This window comes from Taudactylus pleione, unplaced genomic scaffold (assembly GCF_031769625.1).
Source record: "Taudactylus pleione unplaced genomic scaffold, aTauple2 ptg000218l, whole genome shotgun sequence".
In the NCBI taxonomy this organism is placed as follows: domain Eukaryota; kingdom Metazoa; phylum Chordata; class Amphibia; order Anura; family Myobatrachidae; genus Taudactylus; species Taudactylus pleione.
In genome coordinates, this window is record NW_028284620.1 from 13,165,860 (window position 1) to 13,181,438 (window position 15,579).

The 15,579-nt window shown below is 42.7% G+C and overlaps 1 protein-coding gene across 2 annotated transcripts in view; it reads left to right on the forward strand.

Moving 5' to 3' along the window:
- Nucleotides 1-8,696: 8,696 nt before the first annotated feature.
- The window catches only part of PDLIM3 (PDZ and LIM domain 3), a 50,636-nt gene continuing 43,753 nt past the window's right edge, over nt 8,697-15,579 (forward strand). The window contains exon 1 of one of the 2 annotated variants that reach the window (XM_088478779.1): nt 8,697-8,959. In XM_088478779.1, the coding sequence (XP_088334905.1) occupies nt 8,867-8,959 (93 nt within the window). In that variant the 5' untranslated portion in view covers nt 8,697-8,866. The remainder of the gene's footprint in view (nt 8,960-15,579) is intronic. The other variant, XM_088478778.1, reaches the window with a different exon arrangement.

Genomic DNA, 15,579 nt, shown 5'->3' on the forward strand with positions numbered 1-15,579 from the left:
TTTCTGGATAGCACTGGAAAAGAATGCTGTAAAGCAATACTGAGCATGTTTTCTGGATAGCACTGGAGCAGAATGCTAATAACAGAGTGGCTTCTAAAAGTGCAACAGTAGTGTGTGCAGTATCCCCAATCACATGGCAGCAGATGGTCATCTCAGATAAACTCTGTACAATTATGTCAGTTGCTGTACAAAAGGCTATACCCCAATAATGTCACCCAGTCTGCTGTACACAGAGCCCTGTTCCCCAATATTATACATTCAAACACACAAATGTGACACATATAATCGCAATGTCCCCTCACTCTCATGGTTAGTGTAAGCTATAGATGAGGCTAAGCTGGGCTGTGTACTGGGAGAAGAAAAATTCTAAATATATATATTAATATATATTAATATTAATATGTGATTAAAGGGACACAAAGGGGTTGGGTACGGGATGCTGGCGCTCAGAATCCCGGCGGACAGAATCCTGATGCCGGCATCCCGACAGTTACATGGCCGAGCCGACACCCGCAGTTAAGTATACTAACACATGGCCGACACCTGCAGGTAAGTATACTAACACATGGCCGACACCTGCAGGTAAGTATACTAACACATGGCCGACACCCGCAGGTAAGCATGCTAACCCTACCCCTAACCCTCCCTCCCCGCAGCCTAAACCTAATCATCCCTCCCTGTAGCCTCACCTAACATAAAGGGCTATTTCACACACGACGGATTTGTCCATCCAACAAAACAACAGACATCTTTCTTCCATTGCTTTATTTCAGTGGAAGTTACAAATACATTAGGGATTTCACAGCCTGTTACAGCCGTGATAACCACTGACTAGGACGGCTGCCGTGATGTAAAGTGCCATCTCCAGAACTTAGTGCCTCACATAACTTTATACATGCTTTCACACAGACATATTGCAGATATCCGGTGACCATGAAGTCAATGCTGGTTTCATCCGAATAAAATCTGTTGCATGTGAAATGAAGTCATCCTCCCGGTCATACAAAACCGTTGTGTGTGAAACTAGCCTAACCCTAATGCTTACCATCGGGATGCCGGCAGTTGGGATGCTGGCGCCAGGATGCTGACTGGTGTCGGGATTCCGCCCCCGGCATTCTCAGCACCGGCATCCTGACTGCATTATATGAACTACATCCCTCACAAAGATGTATGCTTTATTGTTTGTATTATGTCCACAACCCCAAAAATGTGGGTGTAGTGACTTTACAATGGGTCTTTCCACAGACAGGAGAGACAGACATACTCCATGAAATGCACTAGGAAATTAGGCACACTTGTACACTCGATGTGAAATCTACATTGTTTAGTGGCTTGTAAATTACTCTTATTGTGGGTATTTAACTTAAGTCTGCATTACTTTGCTCACTAACAGTTAATACTGTATACCTAATACAGTGGCAAACAAGTAAGTGGCACACTTGGAAGGCATGGTGCTTGTGTCACCGTACCTCAGGGGGACAATCATAGTAAAGGTGTAGTAAGTAATCTGACACATGGTGGTCCCAATAGACAAATTATCTTTGTTGTGATACGGCAGCAGGAATTTGTATTTCTGTGCTATATTTCTACTGTACTCCTTGTAAACGTATTCCCTTAGTTGTTTTAGCTTCTTACCTACTCAAGTAAGCAAATGCATATCTCCTTTCCTGACCGCTACTATGCTTGTTTCATATTAGTGTTACACTCTCTCTTCCAGGAACTCGTAGTAAAGTAAAATAGTCTTCCCATAGATTAGAGCCATATTTGTAGTATAGTTTTATCTGTACATCCTTGATATGGTATACAGTATATATTTTGGAAAATGTGTATTTTTGAAGATTAACAGCTTATAGCACTAATATATTTTAGTATTATATCAAAAAGCATACATCATTACAATGGTAATTTCATTTAGAAGATAATACAACATAATACAATGAACTTTATAACAAAATTTTACATTTTGAAAACGGTTATACATACTGAACTGTGGGAAAGTACATTTCTTCGTTTTGCACAATATCCATTAGTACTTAGTTTGGAAACCTTTTGCTGCAATTACATTCCTACCAACATTGGTGGCCAGTGGGTTGGCACCCTTGGCGTGCTTAAGTCAGGAATGGGGGTGCAACCTAGGGAAAGGGGGTGGAGCCTTGCAGCACCCCCATTTCAGTCACTGTGGGAGTGTGCCCAGTACTCTCCGAGATGCTGGGCTGCCCCCAGACTCTCTCTGCACTGTGAATAGATGCTGTGCACAGCGTCTATTCACCCGATGCTTACCCACTGCTTTGCCATGCAGAGCAGCGGTGTGTGCTCACCCCAACTGCCCCCCCCCCAAACTGCGGGACACTGATGTATTTGCTGCTATTTAAAGTGTCTTGATCACACAAATGCGTTGCACTCCTTTTGCTGTCATACATCCCCACAGCATAACACTAACTTGATGCTCCACAGTAGGAGTTGTGCACTCAGGTAGCAAATCTTATCCAACTCTTCTGCGGACATATTTAATTTCATCACTACCAAATATGGATATTCTGGTTTTGTCACTCCAGGTGACACTGTTTCATTGTTCTTCTGACCAATTAATATGCTTTTTAGCCCATTCTAATCTTTTCTGTCTTTTCCTTGGAATTCTGGCGTTTAATACAAAATACTGAAGTCTGCATGGCACTGATATTTACACCACATTCACGTAAATCATTTTGGATTGCCTTAGACGATTTTCTTCTGTCACTCAAGCACAGTTTTTTCATTCTTCTATCACAGCATGGTGTTGTGGATCTTTTCCTACCTTTACTAGTTTTGTTTTGAATCCACTGAGTCTGTTGATACTTATTCCACAGTTTCGAATTCCCTCCTTTGGTTACCATCTTCAAGTATGATAGTCAACTCTTTTAACTTTGCTTGACATCCTAAATCAGTTACACAGCTTACTTCAAGACATTAAAGTAAAAAAAAACATAAAACAGCGACCAACTTAGTGATAGTAAAACATCTTATTTAGTTGTTTGATTATCAATTCTAGTAGCAACAAATGTGCTCCCTATCTTTATTTAGCTATAACTTTTTATGCAATAAAGATAATCAGTTGCGGTAAACTGCATTATATTGTGTATACAATTATCTTTCCAGTGATATACATCTTCAATATGATTTTATTTACAAAATAATGCAGTTATACGCAATTAAACCCTAAAAGCACACATTCTCCAAAAGGTTTCCACAATTTTGGCCACTAGTGTGTGTGTGTGTGTATATATATATATATATTCTTAGTTTGTTGCCAATTATTTTTCTGATCTATTTATAAAGTGCTAAGAATACTATTCAGCATTGTCAAATTAAAAGATTACAGGCCCAATGGTACAGAGGGTACATGGGAACCTAACTTGCAAAGTAACAGCACATTTATCAAAAGAATTAGAAAAGAGGAAATTACAAAATCATGTCTATAATGCCAAAAATATTATATCTACAAGCAAATTAGCACATGTGCTGGACACGCATGCTCAGTAGAGGCCCCCTCTCATTCTCTTGAGCAACATGATTGGACCTCTATCCAAGTTTTGGTATTAGGGCCTGGCAGTGCACTGTTCCGCCCTTGGAAATCACATAGAAATAACATTACTTTTTAGGAGAATTTTCATGAATCAGGTGCAACCTCAGTGGTGCTTTGGGCTTACCAGGGATACATTACCTTTGTAGGAGCATTGCATCTCGGGTGAGGAACGCAATTGAGAAACTCCATTTTGTAATATGTATCTAGCCCACTGTCAGCACTCTCTGATGCAGCTCTAAAGTGATGGATGTCCTACTCATATTTAACAAATTATGCAAACAAATATGCTTTTATTATTTCAGTAAATACAGGTTTCATATTAGGCAAAAAAGAATGACACATGTGTGAGTTCACATACGTGTCAATGGTGGGACTGCGCTCAGAACAAATGGTGTATAAATAAACCCATGTACCAATGACTGAGTCTAAGGAGTGATTGAATTTATCATAGACTATTTTATTGGTTGATTCTACTAAATAATGGCAATAATGAATGCTGCTGATTTCAAATATCATGTAAGATATATAGAGAGGGAGGGTGGTAATGAAAAGAACATGGATACAGAAATAAATTCTGCTGGTAAAGGGTCAGTAATATGATACCAGACACTAACTGGCAAACAGGTGAGAGAAGGGTGCAGAGGGAGGGCGTCCCACACCCCACTGCACTTCAAATCCAAAAATAATAAAAAATAATAATAAAATATAGAAAGTCAGAGTCTAGAAGAAAGTCAAATCTTACTGATGAGTGCGGTCAGACCCGGCGCTGGTAGGGCCGTATTCCAGCAACTGTAGTGCTAACAGTTGCAGGCTTGGTCCCCACAGTATCCGTACGCCGAAATCCCGTGCAGCGCCGCGATCCCTACCAGCGGCGGAGACAGAGAGGAAGCCGGGACTCCAAGAGGCAGAACGAAGACAGGACCGAAAGAAACGTCTACGTTCATCAGAAGGTGAGGCCTCACCGGGACTTTTATTTACTTTATTTACTTCAAGAGACGGATCACAGACCACTTGGGTCTGACCACACTCATCAGTAAGATTGACTTTCTTCTAGACTCTGACTTTCTATATTTTATTATTTTTTATTATTTTTGGATTTGAAGTGCAGTGGGGTGTGGGACGCCCTCCCTCTGCACCCTTCTCTCACCTGTTTGCCAGTTAGTGTCTGGTATCATATTACTGACCCTTTACCAGCAGAATTTATTTCTGTATCCATGTTCTTTTCATTACCACCCTCCCTCTCTATATATCTTACATGATATTTGAAATCAGCAGCATTCATTATTGCCATTATTTAGTAGAATCAACCAATAAAATAGTCTATGATAAATGCAATCACTCCTTAGACTCAGTCATTGGTATAGGGGTTTATTTATACACCATTTGTTCGGAGCGCAGTCCCACCATTGACACGTATGTGAACTCACACATGTGTCATTCTTTTTTGCCATTTGTCATAGTTGGACTTGGGTAGTCCAACTTTGGGATCTGCAGCACCTGTGCAAATTACACAGACCTTATAAATAAAGCAAGCGCCGACCCAAAAACCTTCCCAGGTTTCATATTAGGTTTGTTTTTTTTTTCATCTAGAATTTGAGTACATGAGAAATTATCTTTTTTTTATACCCTCCTGTAATGGTCTTACAATGGAACCTTTTCTACTTATTAATTAAATGTGCGCCACTTAACACGAAGGATAATGAGCTGTCCCAGTGTAGCACCCCATCACATTGTAGCAAGATGCTGTTCTGATGGGTTTCTTCCCTATCATTGCTGGAGTCTGGGGTTGGTGGTCTCCACTGCAGTGCTGAGTAATTGGGACAGACCTCTGAAGTCTTGTTGACGTTGGACAATCTTGCGGTGGTTGCTTAGCAACGAATGTATGAGAATGCTTGCTTCGGATCAGCTTGGAACTTCGGCAGGAGAGGATTACATAGAGATCTGGTATATACTGTACCAGTAGTGCATGTGGATATATCATTTAAACCTCAGCTGACAGTGTACTCACCTTCCATTTGGTGTTATTACGCATTGTAGTTCCCTATATATGTCGGTTTTGTAAATCTGTCAGAAGTCTGAAGCTCAGTCAGCCGACCATGAAACGTAGAGCTCAACTCACTGAAGACAATGAGTTGTTGCATCTCCATTATAAGGACAGCATACCTCCACCAATTTTATCGTATTTCCCTATTATACTCAGTGAGACACATGGAGTAACTGTTAGATCGGAACAGTAAAATAAGTTCCACTTAGAGTTCTAAGGTAAAAAATGATATGAGCAGATGTGTATATATCATGAGTAAGAAGATCCAGATGTACTTGGACACCAGCCTCTCTCACATAAGAAGTCATGAATGCAGGACACAACAGTGTCTAAGAAGCATTTAGAATAACGTAATTTCCTGACTAGGGAAACACAGCATTCTAAAATGAGGATATGCTAGGCCAGCAAATAAATAAAAGTCAATGGGTGACCTTGCCTGTCACACCAAAGGGTGCCACATGCAGTGCTTTAGTGTAAAAGGGCAACAGCATTCCCTATTCACTTTCATGCACAGTACACTGACGGAGCAGTCTTGTTTTTGAAAAGTTGATTTTACTTAAAACCTTAACACCAAATGTTACACATATTTTCTGCTCCTTTTACACTATGTAGACAAAACTGATTGGACACTGAGCAAATAGATCAACAAGATTTTATTGACGTCATTACTTTGTAGATCCACCACGTGCAGTGATTACTGCAGACACCCTTCTTGGCAAACTGTCCACAAGTTCCTGGACAACAGCAGGCGGTATGTTTTGCCATTCTGCCTTAAGTACAGTGACCAACTATGACACTGAAGGAGGTCAAGTTGGCCTAGAATGCACCCGTTGCCCAATTCGTTCCAGAGGTTCACAGTGGGGTTAAGATCTGGACTCGTCCATCCGGGCTACCGAATGTTCTGCATACCAGTCCAGTGTCGCCCTGGAAACACATCCACGGCCTAATGTAATATGGAGCGAAACTCAGCTCGTGCTGTGAGTAAACGTGCACAGTTCAGCGTTCAGGGTTTCTCACCGATCACAAGTTAAATGTCCAGCAGCCGGTATTAATGTACAAAAACAGATCTTAATGCATTTCTCACAGCACAAGCTGAGTTTCGCTCCATATTACATTAGGTCGTGGATGTGTTTCTTCCAGGCCCGCTGCCACATTGTATTCAGACAGGGACAATCTGTCAACATCCGGGGAGTGTAATACACAGTGGCCGTTCTCCCACCGCAGCCTTTTTGTGACATATATTGCTGGGCATCAACATTGGTGGTGAAATTAAGTCTTTGGAGAGTGAGCACGTGAACTATTTGGCACCTTTGCCATAATATAAAATTAATTGGAACACCTCACTATCTAATGGAGCGTACACACGGTCAGATTTGTCAGACTTGTCAGATGAACGACTGAACGATTAAACGATGTGAACGATTTGGACGATTTGACCAAAGTTTTGAACGATTTGAACGATTGAACGATTTTTGACTGCATTAAAATGAATGGAATCGTCCAAGTCTGACTGCAAACCCATCAGATGTCAGATATCGTTATCTGACAAACGGGAACGCGCATCGTTGATCGTCCATCGTTCAGGCATGTCAGATATGAACGATTTTCCTTCAGATATGAACGACTGAACGATTTTTAAATCGTTATCGTCCATATCTGAAGAAAAAATCTGATCGTGTGTATGCACCAAAAGTGTCAATTCTATGCCGGAAATGCTGGAAATTTGAGACCAATCAGTGGCATTTATTGTCTATAGACTTGTGTCTATTTCTCATTGTTTTAATATCTTTTAGTGATTTTTCATGTTATATTAAACAATATTTGTTTTATTTTATATACGCTCCCTTGTTCTGTATTTTACTAAGTTTTGTATAACTTACAGGGAAAGCATCACCAGAGAGGGTTCTTCTAATCTCCATACTCCCACACATCTCTTTATTTTCTGTGCATACAGTGGAAAAGACAGGTAAAGCTATAACTTATTATACACTATTCACTGAGATTGACTCCCGCAAAGTTTTTAGATAAATCGCTGAAAAATCATTCTTATCTAGGCAATATGGGCCTGATTCAGACCCACGCGCAATCCACATGTTCACATAGCTGAGCGAGACTTATAGGAGGCATGCGTTACACAGAGTTTAGGGACAAACACGCTGGTGCAAGCGTGATGGACAGTATCAGAAATGTTGTGGAAAAGTGATGGGCGATCCTGGGCAGTGGCTAGTAGTTCACGCAAAAAATGGTCCCTGATCAGTGGGCGGGTCATGGGAGTGTCAATGCAAGCCGCTAAGTCTCCAGATACACAGCCACAGGCAGCCATAGTCATAAGTAGAAACCTCGCTTGTCATAGGGCTGGTTGAATATTCGATGGTCAGACAGATGGAGAGGTATAAGGAGCCCCGGCGAGTCCTGTGCGAGACTACTCAATGTTATAAAGTAGCAGTCATTTATAAGGCAAAGCCAGGTTGATTTTGACTTTTAAATGACTGCTGTCCGCAGGATATTACATATACCCCAAATAGTCTACAATAGAGCCATAACTTTTCCAATTATGATTCCCAATATTATAGATACATATATACCCTTCCATAAAACCAATCACACCCAGCTTATGCTAATCACTGGATTTACACGTTCTCACAACATAAGGAGTCAATGGACATTTTAAAAAACTGGCAACAATAAAAATATCAGAACAATGATCCGGGACTACTGTTACCCATTGTACGGTCACTGCTGTATATGTATATATGTGTAATGTACTATTGGTTTAGGGTGAATGATGCGGATGATACACAGAAAAGTGTTAATAAATGTAGAATTGTGTAGGTCCTGAAAATAAGCAAAACATGACTTCATTCTTCTCATTATATCTCCAGCATGGCAACAGTGTAATGACCATGTGAATACATACTAATTGCAAGGCACATTTAATAGTTAATATAGTTATGAAGACTAAAGTGCCCTAAGGATTAAGAATCCTTGCACTGTTCTCCAAAAAGCAAGTCTCCCTGTCTTCCTCTCCCTTCTTCTGCCCATTCTCCTCCCCTCTCACTCTCCTCTCTCTGGGTCTCCTGGCCAGGCAGTGACGTCAGCCTGGGGAAGGGATAAAGAGAAGATAAGGCATCGGGGAATCAGGCTGTTTCAGCTGCTGCTAGCAGGAAGACTTTTTTTTTGAGGAACTGCATCTAACAAATCTACTTTAATTGTCTTTATTTCTTACATCACTAAACTTTCACGTGACGAAGAGAAACAAAATGCCACAAAATGTGGTCCTGCCTGGACCTGCTCCTTGGGGATTCAGGCTGACTGGGGGTATAGATTTTAATCAGCCCCTAATCATCTCTAGGGTAAGTGCATTTCAGTAAGAGATTTAATCATCATGTTAGTCGATCATTAATCTCAAGCAGTGAAGCTAAAAGATCTTTATATTTCTTTCAGTTGTGGTGGTCTGTAATGATAAAAGCAGATGGTCCTAGTGTAAATTCTGTGACAGGTGATTTTGGCTAATTACTATACATTTAAATGCTTAGTGGTGACCTAACCTGGCATGTAGTAGATGTGGTCTTCTGTGCTTCTAAGCTTAGTGTAACTGCTGTTCTGTGTGTCACTGTCTAGAGTACAGTGCTTGTTATGGGACAATAATAGTGTATGAAGGGGTTCTATGGAGGTGTAAGCACACCAATACATGGCTTTTGTTTCTGAAGTACTGTTTGTTAGATTTGTGCCTAATACATTCAACAGTGTGAGGTTTTGTTTTATTTGCTTACCTTTACGTTTTAATGTGATTTTAAAAGTAAATTTTAAATCGCAACACGTTAATTAGTACATATGTCCTGTTTTAAGGGGTTTGTAGCTCATTTCATGAAACAATCAGAGTCACTGTACATGTTTTCCAACCGCTGGGAGAGAAACCCTACGTCTAGCGCAATGTCCTTGTTCCTGACACTAGAATTGCAAATGGACACCAGATGCAATGTCTTAGGTCTTTGGTATAGTTTATTGCAAATACACTACTTGATATTTCACAAGAAAGTATAACACACCTCCAGAACACAGACTGCTATTGTAACACGCTTATGGAAATTACGTTTTTCTAAAGATTAAGAGCAACATAAGAGCACCAAAAAACAGATGTGTAATGACAATATGTGGTGATTTTGCATTATGACAAAGTATTTAAAAAATCATGACTGTTACTCACTATACACATGAGCATTTACATAACAAGCAAAGAGAAATCCTTGTGTTTGCCATCACTTTTCAGAGAGCTTTCAGAAGTGTCTCCATGCAGCACACTGTACTATATACATAGGGCCCGAATCTGAGCTGCATGCAGTTATGATGTCAGAAGCAGCAGAGCAATTATCCTCTACTGTACATGCGTCTAGAGTCTGTGCGCACAGGGTCACAGCCAGGGGCATCTTTAGAGAGGAGGGGGCCCATGTACATCCCCCGCCACGGCCCCCTACTCTCACCCCGGCGGCCGGCAGCCGACTGGCGAGGCTGGCCGGCCACCGCAGAATCAGTAGACTCTGGGCACTAGAGTGTGCCCAGAGTCTACTACGCATGCGCAGAACGCTGGGAAAATGGAGCGGCTGCCATTTTCCTGGCGATTTCCTCACAGTGCATGCGCAAAGCGCTGGAAAAATGGCCGCGGCGGTCATTTTCCGGTGTTTTGAGCAGCACTGAAAGACACGATGCGGGACCTCAGAGATGTAAGTTTTAGATAATATGGTTGCAGGGTGTGTCTGGACCTGGGGGCCCGTGTGCACAGCACACCCTGCGCCCATTATACATACACCCCTGGTCACAGCTGTGATTGAGATGCAGAGTCTCAGAATTGTTTTGAAAATGTATTAGGCGGTCCTGGGCGGTGGCTATGCTGACGCACAGCGATGGTCCATTTTATTGGTGTGTTATGGGAGTGTCACAGGCCCATCACTGAAATGGTTGTGAACTCAAACACATAATCACTCAATAAATATACAAGTGGAAATTTGCGCTCCTTCTAGGAAAGAAAAATTTGACCAAATTATTATAAAAATACCATCCAGGGATAGAAATTGTCCCCCAAAGTTCCAATTTTCTTTAGCCAACTTTCTTCATAACTCTAATAAATGCTCCTTCTCCACGTTCCCTTGAAACACCCGTTAGTGTAGACCTCAAAAAAAGAACACAAGAGGAGCTCCACATAGCATAACACCGTTTTAATTTCCAAACACAAAGAACAAAGTAACATGTGCAGTACTAATGGTGAGTAATCCTGCGTACCAGAATAAGGCAAAGCATATGCAGATCACAAGTTGGTATATTCTCTGATATTCCCTCCAGGCCTGGATACCTTTACTTGGATTTGTCCGTATGATTATTCCCTTCCGGACATGCAGTTATTCCACACCCTCACCACCTGCGAGTGGGGGCCTTCGCAATAATAAAATGTTTTAAACCCGGACCTTATAATGATTTAAACTTGAAATAACATTTTATATATTAATTCTCCTCTTCTTATTAGAGGCCCAGTCGTCTGATTATGAAAAAGCTGCAAAGTCTGTAGGATCTGGTCCTTTTTATACAGCTCCCAGATACTGTCCCCACTTGCAGGCTCCCAAAGTGCCGGGTGGTGCACCCACAAAAAACAGCCTGGGGAGAACACGGATATATACTGTATATATATATATATATATAATATATATATATAGTTCAAAGTGGGCACTCATTAAGCACATGGGAGAGCACATTTAATGCTTCTTTAAAGGCAGGGTCACAGTATACATTTTTTATTGCTTTTCACAGGTGTTGTTTTTTATGTCCATGTGTCCAGGGCCTGAGAAAACAGTCTGCCCTAGATGGTGCCAGGTGCACTTTACATAGGCATTAAATCGTCAGGTATAGATTACAGTGCTGTGGACATGTGCTTTCTTATACCCATATATTTCTGTAAATGTGGCAAAGCTGTTTCATATATATGCATTCGTGCTACAGTGTAACTTTAGGTGGACTCTAGAACAGTGGTTCCCAAACTGTGCGCCGTGACACCCTGGGGTGCCTTGGGGACACTTGCAGGGGCAGAGCCGTAACTAGAAATTTTGGTGCCCTTTGCGAGTAAGAGCTTTGATGTCCCCCCCCCAAGCTTAAGGCAAGCTGCTGGGACTTGTAGTACCACATCTTTGTTGCAAACAGCCTGCCTCTACTGCTGCACATGTTGTAGTAGCACTGCAGGGTTGGGAGTGACCTCATCTGGCAGGTTCTTTCCAGTGTTCATTGACCACATAGAGCCATATTCAATTAGAGGCAAAGTTTTCGCCTGTCCGACTGTTCGCTTCATTCGCCTGTTTCAGAGGCGAATTTATTCCGTGCTCGTCCCTGCTTTTCGCCTAATTCAATTGCAAAACAGGCGAACACGGAAACAGGCGAATACGGAACAGGTGAAAAGTATTGAAAGAATTGGGGAAATCAGTCTGTACCCCAGAAAAAGATGCACTAACATAGGGAATCAGTATAGATGTGTACTAATAGCCCTAATAAAGCTATTTTGTGTACTTAAGTTGTGTAAATTGCTTGCTATTAGCGTTTTTGTAAAAGTGGTGAAGAATGGCATAAAGCTGTAGTTTTTGGTGAAAATAAGAATTCCTGTCAAATTTGGGGTGCTTGAAAATGGGCGCAAGCATGTTTTTATGTCTCTAAAGTGAACTTTTAAAAAACGTGAAAAATCCACCTGCTGCATGCACCTGCAATCCCAAAAACACCTGACCCATACTTGTGGACCCCCAAGAAGTCTTTTCGCTAATTTTAATGTTTATCCCCCCACTTTTTAAATTGACACCCCAAAAATGATATGTCTTTTTTGGGGTGTTCTTAGGTTTTAGTTTCTGTTTTTTTTGCGTATTTGTCCTTTGGGGGGCTGTCCCAAGGGGTCTGAGTTGTTTCCCCACGTTTGCACCCCAAAATAAAGATTTTGCATTTCTTTTCACCAGCTATTGATTGGAGAATCATTTTTGGAGAATTGTTTCCACTTAGGTGAAATTGTCCTGGAATTGAATTTGGCGAATTTTTTTTTAGGCAAATTTTTCACAAAAAAACAGGCGAATATGGCTTTTCGCCTCTAATTGAATTCCCCTCACAGTGCCATGCGAAGGACCCTGGCTGGTAGTAACTGACGGCAGTGGGGAAGAGAAGATCTCTTCTAAGCCTAGGTACTAGCGTGCAGAAGTTATGTGATGATGGGTATGAGGACACAGCAGTGGGTAGCACAGGGTATCAGGGTACTTACTAGCTGCCAGAAGACGCAGTGCTCCTAGTTGCTGCTCCTGAGTGGAGATGCGCTTGGATGGCTCTCAGCACGTGGCAAGATGATTGTAAGTTCCTGCTGCAGCCTCTCTACCTCTTCATAGATATTCTTTATATGCAGCGTGCTCCACACATTGGCAGGGCCTCCAGTCTGCACAGCAGCCTAACTTGCCAGGTGGGCATTGCTGCCTGCGTGCGTCCGCTGTCCGCTCAGTCCCCTCCCCTGGCCAGGTGTCCGTCCTGTCCCTGCTGCCACGCCTGGGACAGACTCCAGCAGCACGGGACAATTCTGCTGCTCAGCCTCGTATCCAGCAGCAGCGCGGGAAAGCTGCTGCTGCTGTTCGGAGTAATGTTGCTGGCATCTGAGCTGGATCGGTGGCTGCTCCTGCCGGGGGGCACCTGAGAGAGGGGGACCTGGTGGTACTAACCCCCTGTGTTTCCTCCATAATCCAACTCTGCGTGCGTATTGCCAGCGCCAGGACCCGGGAGGCGGAGACTCAGACTTAGTCAAACTTTCACAGTGTCACGTGGGGGAGGCTGCGGCTGACTGTCCTCTGGAGCTATACACTGCCTGGCGCCGCGGCCGTGCTCCGCAGTTTAAGCAGCAGCACAAAAAGAGAGAATGAGATGGGCGGCCGGTGTTCCGCCCTTAGGGCTGTTGCGCTCTGTGCGGTGGCATCGGCAGCACCACCCTAGCTACGGCCCTGTGCAGGGGTGCCTTAGTTTGGTGGTCCAGCACCAAATCAAATTATTTATGGTCAATGTAATGTAAATATGTGGACAAACAGAAGCGCAAGGATGACAGGTAAGCACAATTTACTTCACTTTACTACATTTGTTTCTGAATTTCTCAATAACACACTTTTGGCTTAGGGGTGCCCTGAAAACAATGCTGATACTCTAGGGTGCCGTGATACAAAAAAGTTTGGGAACCACAGCATAGAGGTATCAAACTGATCACAATAAAGTTTTAGGCCAGATCTTCAAAACAGAGAGATGTTGGACAGATTTTCATTCCATAGTAGTTACCCATAGCAACCAATCAGCTTTGAAGTAGCATTTATTAAGTACAGTCTATAAAATAATAGGTAGGAGATGATTGGTTGCTATGGGCAACTTCTCCACTGGTCCATTTCTCCACACTTTTCACTGCTTGATAAATAGACCCCATAGTTCTGCTTGTGTGTTCTGAGACCGCAGACACTGACATCACAACTAGACCGGCATATTTAAATGCCCGCGCAGTTGTGGTATTTTTTCCAGACATATCAAGCGGCAGATTGGCAAGTGTGTATAGCTTACCAAATCAGCCGCTCGGTTGGCGCGATAGGTGGTCTGCGTCTAAGTCGGTTGAGTGTGTTACCCAGCTTAGTGCCTATACACTACTTTTTTTGCACAGCGCTCGCATGCGGGTCGATGGCCGGGCAGTGCGCACGCGCACCCACTGCTTAGCCAGCGACCAGAAGGCTGGACTAAAAAAAAATAAAAACGCCCTTCAGACCTGCGAGCTGCTTCCGGCAGCGAGCGGGTCTGAATCAGGGCCAATGTGTAACGTGACTTGTAGCGCAGATGTATATGGGCACATCTGTAGGTCAGGGGTATGCAACATTTGGCCCTCCAGCTCCTGTGGAACTACAGATCCCAGCATGCCCTACCGTAGTTTTAGCATGCCCTAATAGCAAAACTGTGGCCGGGCATGCAGGGATGTGTAGTACCACAGCAGCTGGAGGGCTGCATGATGAATACCCCTGCCCTATTTACTAATTATAGCTACAGACACCATTCCTTGTAAATCAAGTATCCAAATAAGCATTACATTCTAGGCCTGATTCATTACGGATCGCTATTGCGCGCGCAGCTACGATTACGCACACAGTTCTGCTGCGAAAATATGCCAATGTTTGCAACTGCTCACCCGGCATAGAGACACCAACTACCGCTATCTCACATCCGTAAGACCTCGCAGTCCTGCGTATACATCAATAACATCGGCCCCTCACGCAGAAGTACAGCAGGTCTGACCTGTCTCCAAAATTGCAAATCTCGTCGCACGCAGCGAGTACTCAAACTGCGTATGCCGCCACAGTGACTAATTTATGCACGCCCATGTAATGGACAGGCACGCCTGTGTTTCTCTGACCACTCCCCTGTCACCACCCCCAAATGCTGACAATCACTCACTCTGCAATGGCTTTCTATCTGCGTGCGGGATCGCTTTGCGATCGCAATGCTAACCTGCGCACATGCACTGCATACGAAGTATGCACCATCGGCCGATCTGCGTTTGCAACTGCCATTGCGATCCAGGCCCCCTGTTAGTAAATTTGCTCATGTGGTAAGAAATTGTACAGCTTTACTACACTTAGCAGTATATTTACTAAAGTGAGAGTTTTTAGAAATGTAGATGTTTCCCATAGCAACCAATTAGATTCTACTTAACATTTAACTAGCACCTTCTAGAAGATAATAGCTGGAATCTGGTTGGTTGCTATGGGCAACATCTCACTTTAGTAAATATACCCCTACTGTACAATACAGAACCTCTCTTAATACTGGTGATGAAAACAACTTTTTATTTCACAAATGATGACCTCATGCCCTGTACAAAATGTTAATTGGGCAAATGTTTGTGTTGAGTATATATATATATATAAGTTTAGTGATTTACGTAGTAAAAGCG